Raw genomic sequence first — 13,486 nt, 5'->3', positions numbered from 1 at the left:
ACCAACACAACGCACACACTCTAAAGGTCCACACGCGCCATTTTGCACCCAATGTTTTGCTCTTTTCTTTTCCTGTCACTGTGAGAGACTGAGCACTGAATGTAGATCCTTCTCAACACACTCTCTCTCTCTGGTGCTACCGTTATTATCAGTGCGTGGGAGGGGTAGAAGATGCTGGCCGTGCAGTACCGTTATTAGCAGTGCGTGTTAAGGGTAGAAGAGGCTGGCCGTGCAGCACCGTTATTAACAGTGTGTGTTAAGGGTAGAAGATGCTGGCCGTGCAGCACCGTTATTAACAGTGCGTGTTAAGGGTAGAAGATGCTGGCCGTGCAGCACCGTTATTAACAGTGCGTGTTAAGGGTAGAAGAGGCTGGCCGTGTAGTACCGTTATTAACAGTGCGTGTTAAGGGTAGAAGAGGCTGGCCGTGTAGCACCGTTATTAACAGTGCGTGTTTAGGGTAGAAGAGGCTGGCCGTGCAGCACCGTTATTAACAGTGCGTGTTAAGGGTAGAAGATGCTGGCCGTGCAGCACCGTTATTATCAGTGCGTGGAAAGGGTAGGTGACGCTGGCCGTGCAGCACCGTTATTATCAGTGCGTGGAAAGGGTAGAAGAGGCTGGCCGTGTAGCACCTGCTGGCCGTGCAGCACCGTTATTATCAGTGCGTGGGAAGGGTAGAAGAGGCTGGCCGTGCAGCGAGAGAAGGGTGTTGTTCATTTTACGCGCTGTCCTGGACTGTTGCATGTTCATCGCGCGGATTTGTTGGGCCAAAATTTAAATGACTTACAGAGTTAAAGGATTTTGTTTGTTGTATCTGAAATGCCGAAACTATTTTTCAAATCGCCCAAAACTTTGCCGTTGTTTCAGCAGAATTGCGGAACTTTTTCACTGTGAGGGAGAAATGATGCCAACCAATGGCAATTTGGTGAAGAAAATAAACTCCAGGAGCATCCTTGGAGCAAGACAGTCCAGAAAGAATTTGATTCTTTTAGATAGAAAAGTGTGATTGGTAGTTCGCCTTCATTTCTCTGCACAATAGGATTGGAATTTGAACTGTGCATCAGAGAAAGGCAGAGAAGTTTGGGGAGAAAATGTATGAAAAGAAAAGGCTCTTTACAAAACAAAATAAAAATTGTCTTGTTCATGAAATACGCAGGCCGAGATTTTGTTTAAAGGAGATATATTTATATGAAAAGAACAGCTTTTTTCTTCTTGATTGGTGTGGTATTGTTGCAAGAATACATGGAGGTTGCACCAGAAATACTGAAAAAGAGATTTCCCTCACTCTCTCTCTTTGGCCTCATTGAATTTGAAGTAAGAAATTGTAGTTTCGGCAAACCCATGGGATGTCAAAATCATCAAAATGTGATGTTGCACAATGTGATCTGGATTAGCCTGGCTGTGGTATTCTTCCAGCATGACAGATCGCTGACGACACTTTAGCAGTGGTGTGAATTATCAGGTGTTTGAGATAGATTTACTTTCAGGCTGGAGTGAGTGATTTTTCTTTTATAGTGTCTGGAAGTGCTTTTGAAGTGAAGCTTTGTGATACACTGTTACTGTGGCTGACTTGGATGATGGGTCGGGCCCCGAACAGAAACGTTGATGTAAGTAAAAGGAGTGGTATGAGTGCAGTGACGCTAAATGCGTGGCAATGAAGGAAGTGATAGGAGAATAAATACGGCTGAAGTGGATTGTTTTCGCTCAATGCTAATGTCTCCTTAGGTGCCATTTGGACATCTTTTGTAATTTAATCAACACTAATTTTCTTTGATTTTTTTTCTGTGTGGTCTCCAAGTGTAAACTAACATTTGGTATGTCTTCTCTCATGACTATACTGTCGTTACTTAACTCCCTTTAATGGCCAAAGCCTGTTGTTGTCTTTAGCCATGTTAAACCCAGTCTCGCAGAACTAAAATATGTTAAAACCTAGTGGATTTGTTCAATAATCCTAGCAATGTTTTTCCAAAATGTTTGCTACTTTTTGACGTTCAAGTTCCAGTGCACATATTTGATTAGGAGAAAGGTTATACTTACGGTTTAATTAAGCAGAGTTTGTTTTCATTTTCCTTCGGTAACATGTACAAGCCATTTTGGTTTAAATACAATGTTTGGAATATGGAAGATGTGTATGTCTGTGCAGGTATTGTGGAAATGAATAAGGTGTTCATTCATTTTATATGTACAATTAGTCAAGCAAAAAGATGGTTCTCAAACTTGCCACTTAAAGAAATATATTAAATTGTTTCTTTCTCGCTCCTGTAAAGTATACCCCCACCACTGATTGCGTACTATTAACACTATTTTTGCATGTGCATGTTTTTGATATTCGCACTATTCACAGCTTCTAGGTATGCCGATTTATTTCAATTTTGATCAGTGTAATTTGTTCATGTTGGTGTATTATGAGTCATGGGACCTGTCAGTTACTTTTTTCTTTTTGTGTGTGGGTGTACGAGTCTGTGTCTGCAAGCCAATAGGGATTGACTACCGTACAAGTTATGCATTTTTCAAGCAGGAAATAAAAGAACGACAAAAATGAAAAGTTAAACATGAGGTGGAAGTACTTTTATATATTATATATAACTGGAGGATGATTCCTAAAATATTTTTCTCAGCCTAGCTGAAGAGGAAAAGAAGGTCACTGTCGAAACTGAATGTGTACATGTCACGTGTGAATGTCAGGTGTGTCGACTTTGTATCAAATGTTGCATCATTTTCATCAGACTGCACACTCGCGTAATCGGATATAGCTCATACTTTTCAGTTCCATGGACTGTACTTTTCTTCGTTTTTATTTTCTTCTTTATTTATTTTTTTATTTTTTTATTTTGTATTAGTTAGGTGGGAAATCAGTGGTGAAGCATTAGTGTTGTTGAATTTGATAACAAGTAATTATTAGTGTCATCGAAGATTGTCATTGTTATTGTCAATATCATCATCACTCACAGTTAGATACTTGACCAGATCTGAGTTTTTTTTGTGTGAGATTTTTTTTTAATTGAGCATTACATATTGCATTAATCAGACAGTCATTCCCAGTGCTGGTGGTACAGAGAGTAAATAGTTAATATTGCTATGGTTTTAACAGCAAGTTATTTGCTTGCTTAAGTTGATTACTACAGTTTCCTTTAAAGGCTCAACTATTCTAAAAGGTTGTTACTTATTGGCGGACGTGAAACACTGTTCTCCACAGATTCTTCAAAAGAAAAAAAATGGTGACATATATCCCCGAGTTAGTTCATCTTAAATCTTGTTTGATTCTTGATTTTTGAACCTTACAGTCTGTTCTGGGTTTCAAGGTTACCGTATTCTATAATTAAACAATATTGACCATGTGATGAAATGTATATAGATATAACTCCTTTGTGTAACCCTCTGGCTGTACTGGAATATTAGGGCACCTGTGTGTTGATGAGTTATAGTTTCACTCGACTAATTGCCAATTGTGTCTGTGCTACCTACAAAGCCCATGTGGAACAGATTGAGTTTTGCTTCACTAATTGCCAGTTCTGTCTCCAAAATGAACAGTCTAAGTTAAAAGGTGTCATGTTTTGAACTCAGAATATCATGATTTCATGATGTCCCTCTGTGAGATAAGAATTGAAAAGATGATATGTTGATAATTCTCACTTCTACTCAACTTACTGCCAGTGTTGTCTCGGCGACAGGAACAGTCAATGTTGAAAAGATTGTGTGATGAGGATTCCTAGTTTTACTTGATTAACTGAAACTATGCTCTCTGCAAGCTCAATAGTATAAGTTGAAAAGATGGGCTGGCGATGTAGTCCAAGAAGTGTGGGCACTGGGTCTGATGGTCAGTGTAAAGAGTGTATGGGAATAACCTTGCCCGCAGGGAGTGTGGGTGGTGTGTACACGTCTGTTAATTGTCATCACGCTACACTGTATTCTTTGTCTTTTTTTTGTGTCTTGTACAGTTCTGACCAGGTTTTGCTGTTTTCTTTTCATAATGCTCTTACTGACTCGGTTGCAATAAATTTTAAGAAACACCAAGATTGTGTGAGGTTTGATGTTTTGTCTTGTTTTGTTGATCAGATTTTGATGTTTTGTCTTGTTTTGTTGATCAGATTTTGATGTTTTGTCTTGTTTTGTTGATCAGATTTTGATGTTTTGTTGATCAGATTTTGATGTTTTGTCTTGTTTTGTTGATCAGATTTTGATGTTTTGTCTTGTTTTGTTGATCAGATTTTGATGTTTTGTCTTGTTTTGTTGATCAGATTTTGATGTTTTGTCTTGTTTTGTTGATCAGATTTTGATGTTTTGTCTTGTTTTGTTGATCAGATTTTGATGTTTTGTCTTGTTTTGTTGATCAGATTTTGATGATTTGTCTTGTTTTGTTGATCAGATTTTGATGTTTTGTCTTGTTTTGTTGATCAGATTTTGATGTTTTGTCTTGTTTTGTTGATCAGATTTTGATGTTTTGTCTTGTTTTGTTGATCAGATTTTGATGTTTTGTTGATCAGATTTTGATGTTTTGTCTTGTTTTGTTGATCAGATTTTGATGTTTTGTCTTGTTTGATCAGATTAAGATTCTTGATCTCTTGTAGTTTTCACCGTCTGCCCAACACACAGATACTCGCACACACACATTCTGAGTTAACAGGCACTTGCGTACAGTGTCACACACCGTGACACACACTCTGCAACTGACACACAGTCACACACAAGCTCGCACATGTACTGACGCACACACTGAGACACACACACACATTGAAAATAACACAAGCACTCACACACACACACATTGTAAATACACACAAACACTCACAGTCATACTCACACATTGAAAATACACACAAGCACTCGCACAGTCACATGCCACAAACACAAATGTAAAAGCAGAAGAGTAATATTGTTATACACATAACCATTTATTACATTGTGCACGACACTGAAGTAACCAAACACAAAGCTATCTGCAAACATCCACTGGGCAATAAAAAACATTTGTCTGGCTGGGGGAGAGGGAGTGACTGAGACAACGTGCAAACCTGCTCTCCGTATGTCCGACGCTTTGCACAATGAGACATAATGATGGAAGACAAAAACTCATTCAAGTTTTATTTAGCGAAGAATACAATATCTGAGGGAACAACCGAACTACCTGACACATACGCATACACTTCATTATTCAAGTTTTATTTAGTGAAGAATGCAATATCTGAGGGAACAACCGAACTACCTGACATACGCATACACTTCATTATTCAAGTTTTATTTAGTGAAGAATGCAATATCTGAGGGAACAACCGAACTACCTGACACATACGCATACACTTCATTATTCAAGTTTTATTTAGTGAAGAATACAATATCTGAGGGAACAACCGGACTACTCGACACATACACTTCATTATTCAAGTTTTATTTAGTGAAGAATGCAATATCTGAGGGAACAATCGAATTACCTGACACATACACGAAAGAAGTTTGATTCTCAGAGAAAAAATGAGATGGAAAAGTGTGAACTGACTGGCATGGAAAATAATATGTGAACAATGTTTTGCAGGGATTGGAAAGGTAACCAACGCTAAGGGTAAGAGGGGTCCAAGATGACCAAACTGAATTTAACATCCAGGAATGACAAATTTGAAAAATTGACATGATAAAATAACCACAAAAAAATGACAGGTAAAATGGGAAGGAAAATGGGGGCTGGGAGTGTGGGGAAGGGGGGGGAGAGAAAAACACACACACTCTGGTGTTGATACAACAACCAGATTTCTGTTCATGCGGCATCTACAGACGTCGGACATGCATGTTAATGTGGAGGAAAGGAATAAGACGCAACACATAAATACAGCTACGTTTTATCATACAATTATTTACACGATGTCACCCAACCCTGGGTAACATGCAATCAACACAAACATTTGATTCTAAATAAGGATTAAGTAGCAGGTGATTAACAGCGGTGTGTGAAAATAGTCACTAAAAATTCTCAAGTCCTTATGGGCCTACAGACATACTTCGTGCTCCAACCTTTTTATAAATAATTTCAATAAGTATAGAAGAAGAATATTTGAGATGTACTGCAAGGAAAGACGTGCACACGTTTCTTCAAGTTCTCTTTGCTTCAGTCAACAACACTGACTCATGTAAATGACTGGTACAAACTTCAAGCCTTCTGACAAAAACAACAAGTCGCGTAAGGCGAAAATACAATATTTAGTCAAGTAGCTGTCGAACTGACAGAATGAAACTGAACGCAATGCCATTTTTCAGCAAGACCGTATACTCGTAGCATCGTCAGTCCACCGCTCATGGCAAAGGCAGTGAAATTGACAAGAAGAGCGGGGTAGTAGTTGCGCTAAGAAGGATAGCACGCTTTTCTGTACCTCTCTTTGTTTTAACTTTCTGAGCGTGTTTTTAATCCAAACATATCATATCTATATGTTTTTGGAATCAGGAACCGACAAGGAATAAGATGAAACATTGAAAGTGTTTTTAAATTGATTTGGACAATTTAATTTTGATAATAATTTTTATATATTTAATTTTCAGAGCTTGTTTTTAATCCGAATATTACATATTTATATGTTTTTGGAATCAGCAAATGATGGAGAATAAGATAAACGTAAATTTGGATCGTTTTATAAATTTTTATTTTTTTTTACAATTTTCAGATTTTTAATGACCAAAGTCATTAATTAATTTTTAAGCCACCAAGCTGAAATGCAATACCGAAGTCCGGGCTTCGTCGAAGATTACTTGACCAAAATTTCAACCAATTTGGTTGAAAAATGAGGGCGTGACAGTGCCGCCTCAACTTTCACGAAAAGCCGGATATGACGTCATCAAAGACATTTATCAAGAAAATGAAAAAATCGTATGGGGATTTCATACCCAGGAACTCTCATGTCAAATTTCATAAAGATCGGTCCAGTAGTTTAGTCTGAATCGCTCTACACACACACACAGACACACACACACACACACGCACACACGCACACACACACGCACATACACCACGACCCTCGTTTCGATTCCCCCTCGATGTTAAAATATTTAGTCAAAACTTGACTAAATATAAAAAGCCAACAAGAAACATAACGTTGCATTGACTTTCATGAGTGTTTTACCCGTCTCCCCTTTCTCCATCTCACTAAAACTAAAACTGCCTATACATATATATATAATTCCACTTTCTCGTGCTTTAAAATTCTCTCGTACATACAATGCTCCGTGCACCCCCTCCATCTAATCTACTCCTGAGTTAAAAAAGACAAAAAGAAAAAAAAAACTTCCCAAAGAACCAACCCCCCCCCCCCCCCCCCCCCCCCCCCCCCAAGATTTGCCGCCTTGTTATAAAAAGAGAAATACACAACCATATATCTGGAAGAAAAGAATATAAAAGGAGTAAGAGTCACCCCCCACCCACCCCCATCTATAATCTTACATCAAGGATTGAAGAGTCTACCATACAAGCTGTGCAACAAGAGAGAAAGTTGCCCATTGTTTTGCTCACCACATCTTCTTCTTCTTCTTGTCGATCACCACATGACAATACTGGTACAAAATAATGCTCTGGTCATTTTTTTCGTCATAATACATGTACATCATTCTAACCATCAAGTACACATTTGCCTCAATTTTTAAAAATATATTCTACCGAGAAGACATAAAAAGCTCATGCATGTCTATACTATCTCAGAATTGAATACAATCATTTCAGGCTCTTCGGATACAACAATGTCGGTAAGTTATCTCTGACCATGGAACATCTAAAATAATTCATGAACAACAATGTAGGTAAGTTATCTCTGACCATGGAACATCTAAAATAATTCATGAACAAAAGTGTAGTAAAATGTAGACAATATCAATGGTCCCATAAAATTCTGACGAGTCAGAGAAAATGAAAATGATGACACACTTTGACTGCAGAACCAGAACACCCCTCAGAGTGCATAACATACCACAGAGGTCATGACATTATTCACACTGAGAATTCATACTCATAATTTATTCTTTGAAAAAAAAGACAATAATATTAACCAAAATAAGAGCCAAGAGGCTGTACCTACAAAGAAATCTTCACCACCACAAACAATCTGTAGACTCATATCATTTCCAGTTTTACAAAGTTGCTCCAACAAACGCTCAAAACCTTATGTTTTGTTCTAAAAAACCCACCTGTTTGATTCAGATAAAAACAAAAGCCACCAACTACGGTGAAAGTAAGCAGTTTGCCCTGATGTACAAGTATACAACACACACTATTTACAACTTTGTACAAGAGTATGTACACAACAAAATCGACTAGAATCTGATCAAGTGGCAACATCCTACATTCATTTGTTAAACAGAGCATGGTCTAGCATATAAGCACATCGTATGAAACCAGCGCACAGTTTTATTCAGAGCCAGTACAATTTATACGTTGCCTATGGAAAGAACAAAAATAGCCACACTCTGACCAAGAAACAAGTCAATTATGTGACCTCACAAGCGCACAAAATTGCCATTTGTGTATGATCCCAAACTTCTTCATGTAACCATGGCAATGAAGCAAAGTCTGTATCGATCATCTGATCCTGGTGGAGATATGTTTTCAATACACGCGTCAGTCTTCAACGATAAACATTGTCACTACATAGTTGCACAATCACTCAATTAGCCGAGTCAGCGTTCAAGTCATGTTCAAAGCACACACTGTGCAACTAAACATCTGAACATCTTAAACAAATCTAACAAAATATTCACCTAAGAATTCATGTCGAATAACGAGATGTATTCAGATGGCAAACGCTGAAGTTGTACGATGGCAAAGTTGACAACTTGAGGAATGAATCATCAAGTGACCATTGAAACATGTTTTCTGTACCAATACCAGATGTCAATGCAATAGTTACTCAATTTACAATGGTTTTTGTGTCATTTTCCAGAAACTGTTCTACTATTACTAATAAAACAAAATGCCAAGGAATTACAGAATGTGAGTGAGTGTGTGTGTGTGTGCGTGCCCATGTGTTGGTCTTTGTGTGTGTGTGTGTGTTTGTCTGTGTGTTTGTCTGTTTGTGTGTGTGTGTGTGTGTGTGTGTGTGTGTTTGTCTGTTTGTGTTTGTCTGTTTGTGTGTGTGTGTGTGTGTGTGTGTGTGTGTGTGTGTTTGTCTGTGTGTGTGTGTGTGTGTGTGTGTGTGTGTGGTGTGTGTGTGTGTGTGTATGTGTGTTTGTCTGTGTGTTTGTGTGTGTGTGTGTTTCAAGCACCATTTGCTGACTCATAGAAGAGGACCTTTCCTCAGCAATAACATTTTCTAAAAAGACCTAAGCAAACAAACACTAAATACTGCATTCCACATCCAAATTCTCAACTTAGCGTGTCGTTGACATTTTGTTCCACAACAGTCAGAACTGTTCCTATTACTCACAGACCAAGACATCTGTTGGTTGCAATGTCGAAAACATGTTTCAAAGTTTACAAACTTGCACTCTTTTCACAAAAACCGATAAAATAAAGCAGAAAAAACCATCTCACATGTCATCACACACACAAACCATCTCACATGTCATCACACACACAAACCTTAAAGATGCAGAACCACAAAAGCCACGTTATTTTAGCACAAGGATCATTTCATTCAATTTATGTGCACTGCAAAACAATAAACGTCAAGATTTAAAATTGATTTTTCAAAGAAAATTCTAGAATGAAATAAAAAAAAAATTGGAATAAGACATTATTTTCTTGATCTCTATGACCTCAAAATATTGGTAAAACGAGATCGGTGCATATCTCAAAATAATACATGTGATAAGCGTGATCAGTATCTTTGGACTGCCCATGTACAAAATCAAATTTAAAAAAAAAATCTACGAACACTTCCAATATTCCATTGTTCCTGACACCAATATTAGACACAAACATAATCCTGCGCATGTATCATTAAGTATTTTAACATTTTCAGCTGTAAAAGTAGACACTTTAAAACATCATACACACACACACACACACACGGATACACACACACACACACACACAAATACACACATCAGCATTAGTACAGCAGAGACCAACTTCAAACAGTAATTTCACAGATGGCCATACACAAATCCTGAATGAAAAATGACTAAGGGAACAATTTTACAAAGCAAGCTTCGTGTCTTGCCAATTTTTGGTGATGTTTTCTTGCACATTTGCTTTTAAAGCTGTTCAACATACACACATACGGACGCACACACACAAACACGCACACACACACACACAAACACGCACACACACACAAACTTGCTACACAAATGATCATGATTCACATTGTCTGTTCCACACCACGATCCATTGATTGGTGAATCGTCTTCCTCGCTGCATGGGGGGAAAGCACAAACATCAACAATGAATTGTATAGTTAAAACCAAGTTCACAATCTGAAAAGTATGGGTCATCTTCAGGTCCAGGTGAAATAGTTCAATACTGCATGATTTGTCTTCTCATCAAACTCATCACAAGTCATAGTAGTATTACTAGTAAGTCAACAATTGGGTGCGTCATTCTCATTTTGCACATTTTTCAATCATGATTGTTCCAGTGTAATTTGTCTCACTCCTTGTCAGTATAAGTCCGGTGACTTGTCACAATTCCAGCAGTCACTTTCATTCCCGATGTTCAGTTTCAAGTAAAAAAGCAGGTGTCAAAACACACAATTTGTCGTACAAACTGGCAGTGAAGCTCCAATAGGAATCACAACGAAATGATTTTAATTCTCGTTCAAAGTAAACACAAAGAAATGTGGTGGTGTTGCAAGCGATTCCACCTTCTTTTGACATTATTCAAGGACATTTTTGCAAATCAAATATGATAACCAAATGGAAAAGTTTTCTGTGGAGAAAAAAAACCCGGAAACATGTTCACTGTGAGTCAAATAAAGGTTTTGAACCTTCAGTCAGATATTTTCAGCATTTCCCTTTCCATTTCACTTTCAGCACCCCTATCAGAACTTTCAGCACCCCTATCAGAACTTTCAGCACCCCTATCAGAACTTTCAGCACCCCTATCAGAACTAAACAGTCCAAAACAGGACACTTATTATTCCTTTCAGAAACGTGACCCTGTTTAACAACCATTATCGTCAACAGAAAGGAGCACACACTGTCACACATTTTTTCACATGACTCCGGAAACAGCAGCTTTAACAAAAACATTAGCAAGCGTGTAAGAATCCTTTTCAAAACTGGCTCAGAATCTTATTATTTCCCCTCAGATGATAAATTTGCCATCAGTCTTTAAAAAAAAAAAGAAGAAAAAAGAAGAACAAAGGAAGAAAATCAAAGCATCCCTGATGAGATTTGTAACAACCGCGCAAGCCCTTTCTTTGGTGCACATTTCAGTTCCTCATCTCTCTGGCGGTGAGAGCCCTAAACCCAGTGAACAGGAACCCTGTTTTTCACTTGGTGCCATCGACACCGGCAGCCCGATTGTGGGAGATATTGCTTTATCTCCGTTCAGCTCCCTGGAATCCTCTACAAACAGCAGCAACTACCCTCAGTGGCAGCCAGCCTTGGTGCAGACCTCAGAGCAAGGTTTCTTGTGGTGGGAGCCCTGACCGAAGCACACACAGAAAACCTGTAAGGTCTGTGCTCTTCACTTGGTGGGAACCCGGTTATAGGAAACATTCTTTCTTTTCTCCTTGCTCCCCTCAACTCTCCCAATCCTTAATCAGCAGCAACAGAAAACCCTCAGCAACAATAACTCCCGAGGGTGGGTGTCCTCCGGGTTTAGTTTGCGCCTTCACGATAAATCCGTGCGTAGGTAGGTAGGTGTTCTCAGGGTTTAGTTTCCTCCTCCAGAAGAGGGCGGTAGCCCCGAGCCTGGCGCGGCGAGGTGGGAGCCCATAGCGGCCATGTGTCCCATGGCGGAGAGGGGGGCGGAGGGGTTATGGGAGGGCGGCTGCATGCCGGGGTAGTGCTGGCCCATCATGGGCGAGGGCATCATGGGCATGAACATGGGGTTGGGGACTGGACTCAGCATGGGGAACAGGCCCGGGTAGCCTAGCGACGACATCCCCGCCTGGCCGTACGCAGACTGCATGGGGTGGTGGTGGGGGTGGGGCAGCCCGTTCATCCCCCCTCCTCCCCCCATACTGCTCGGCGTGCTTACAGCCCCGCTCAGCCCTAACCCACCGCTATCTGACACCAAACTGCCACTACCTCCCCCAACTCCCATCCCACCGCTGCCAGCCTGTTGCTGGGACCCCCCACGATCCTGACTCTCGTCCAAGAGGGCGCGGAAGCCGCCCAGGCCGTCGGACGAACTCTGACCTCCGAAGCCATAACCTGCGCTTCCCCCCGAGCTACCCGGATAGCCTGTAACGGTGGCGCCGCCTCCTAGGCCCTGGCTAAAGGGGCTTCCCATGAAGCCGGGGTGGAAGGAGGGGAGGAAGGGGTAGGACCCGGGCATGCCCAGTCCCTGCCCCATCATGGAGAAGCTGCTCTGCGGGGCGGGGGGCATGGAGAACGGGGAGAGGCCGGAGTGGAAGTAGGAAGGGTTGGTCGCGGTGAACGCCGAGTGGGAAGACGGGTAGGAAGAGGAAGAAGAGGAGGAGGAAGATATGGGGTTGGGGGCGAGGGAAGGGGTGGGGGTGTTGTCGCCTGCCGCAGAGCTGCTTCCGATGTTGGGCGTGGGCCACCAGTTGTCCTGGTAACGGCTTTCGCGTTGTGGGGGGGTGGGCTGGGCAACGGACTGTGCTGGTGGGGCTGGCTGTTGCTGCTGTTGAGGTTGTTGTTGTTGTGCTGGTTGTTGCTGTTCCTGGGGTGGTGTCGGGGTAGTCTTGCTCTCCTGCCCGCTGGGTGATTTTTCGGGGCCAGCTGCACAGCACAAAGTCAAATTCCATCAGTCTGTTTTGTCAACAACAATAACTTAACCACACCATCGTCTTTTTCAAAGCCAAAGGAATACAATATCAATATATGTAAAACAGCGTTCTGGACTGATACTAATAGGGCAATAACATACAGTAACACCATGAGTATATTGAATTAGTTGAATACTTTGCTGAGAGCAAGACAAATGTTTCCTTCCTTTGTGCTTATACCATTACCATAGCAACAACTTTCCTGTTTGGCTTCCTTTTTTTTAAATCTCAGCACTGGGAAATGTGTATATTATGTAAGCTATGCATACCTAAAATTCAATCGATCAAGAATCAAATCTGACATAAATATTTATTATATCAGATTTAAGGACCTCCCCACTCTCAATTTCTCAATTGCAACCACAAAAGACAATTTTGTCTCTGTTTCGATTATCAAAAGCTTACTTTTGGTTTACTGAATACATACGCTATTTCAGAAAGAATAACGTGAAGAAGCTAGAAATATATACATGTGTTTAGTTATTAGTTATATATATATATATATATACAAGACACAAGTTATTAGGTATGGCAAATGCTCAGCAAAGATTTCCTTTAATAGGGATTATTCCCTTTTCATAAGGAGAGAAAGCACAACTGCAATGAAGAGAACGGTGAA

The 13,486-nt window shown here is 40.2% G+C and overlaps 1 protein-coding gene and 1 long non-coding RNA gene across 6 annotated transcripts in view; both read right to left on the bottom strand.

Moving 5' to 3' along the window:
* Positions 1-4,866: 4,866 nt before the first annotated feature.
* LOC138963755 (uncharacterized) lies at positions 4,867-7,283 on the bottom strand. Its single transcript, XR_011454891.1, has 2 exons — positions 5,428-7,283; positions 4,867-5,277 (listed from the first exon to the last, which is right to left on the bottom strand). It is a non-coding gene; the product is annotated as an uncharacterized lncRNA (long non-coding RNA).
* A 227-nt stretch (positions 7,284-7,510) lies between these two features.
* LOC138963772 (uncharacterized) overlaps positions 7,511-13,486 on the bottom strand; it is a 54,210-nt gene continuing 48,234 nt past the window's right edge. For all 5 annotated transcript variants that reach the window (XM_070335622.1, XM_070335619.1, XM_070335621.1 and 2 more), the window contains one exon: positions 7,511-12,820. In XM_070335622.1, coding sequence (XP_070191723.1) covers positions 11,787-12,820 — 1,034 coding nt within the window. In that variant the 3' untranslated portion in view covers positions 7,511-11,786. The remainder of the gene's footprint in view (positions 12,821-13,486) is intronic.

Source organism: Littorina saxatilis, linkage group LG4 (genome assembly GCF_037325665.1).
Source record: "Littorina saxatilis isolate snail1 linkage group LG4, US_GU_Lsax_2.0, whole genome shotgun sequence".
Lineage (NCBI taxonomy): Eukaryota > Metazoa > Mollusca > Gastropoda > Littorinimorpha > Littorinidae > Littorina > Littorina saxatilis.
The sequence above is the reverse complement of the archived record's forward strand: the minus strand, read 5'-3'. Positions and strand labels throughout refer to the sequence as shown.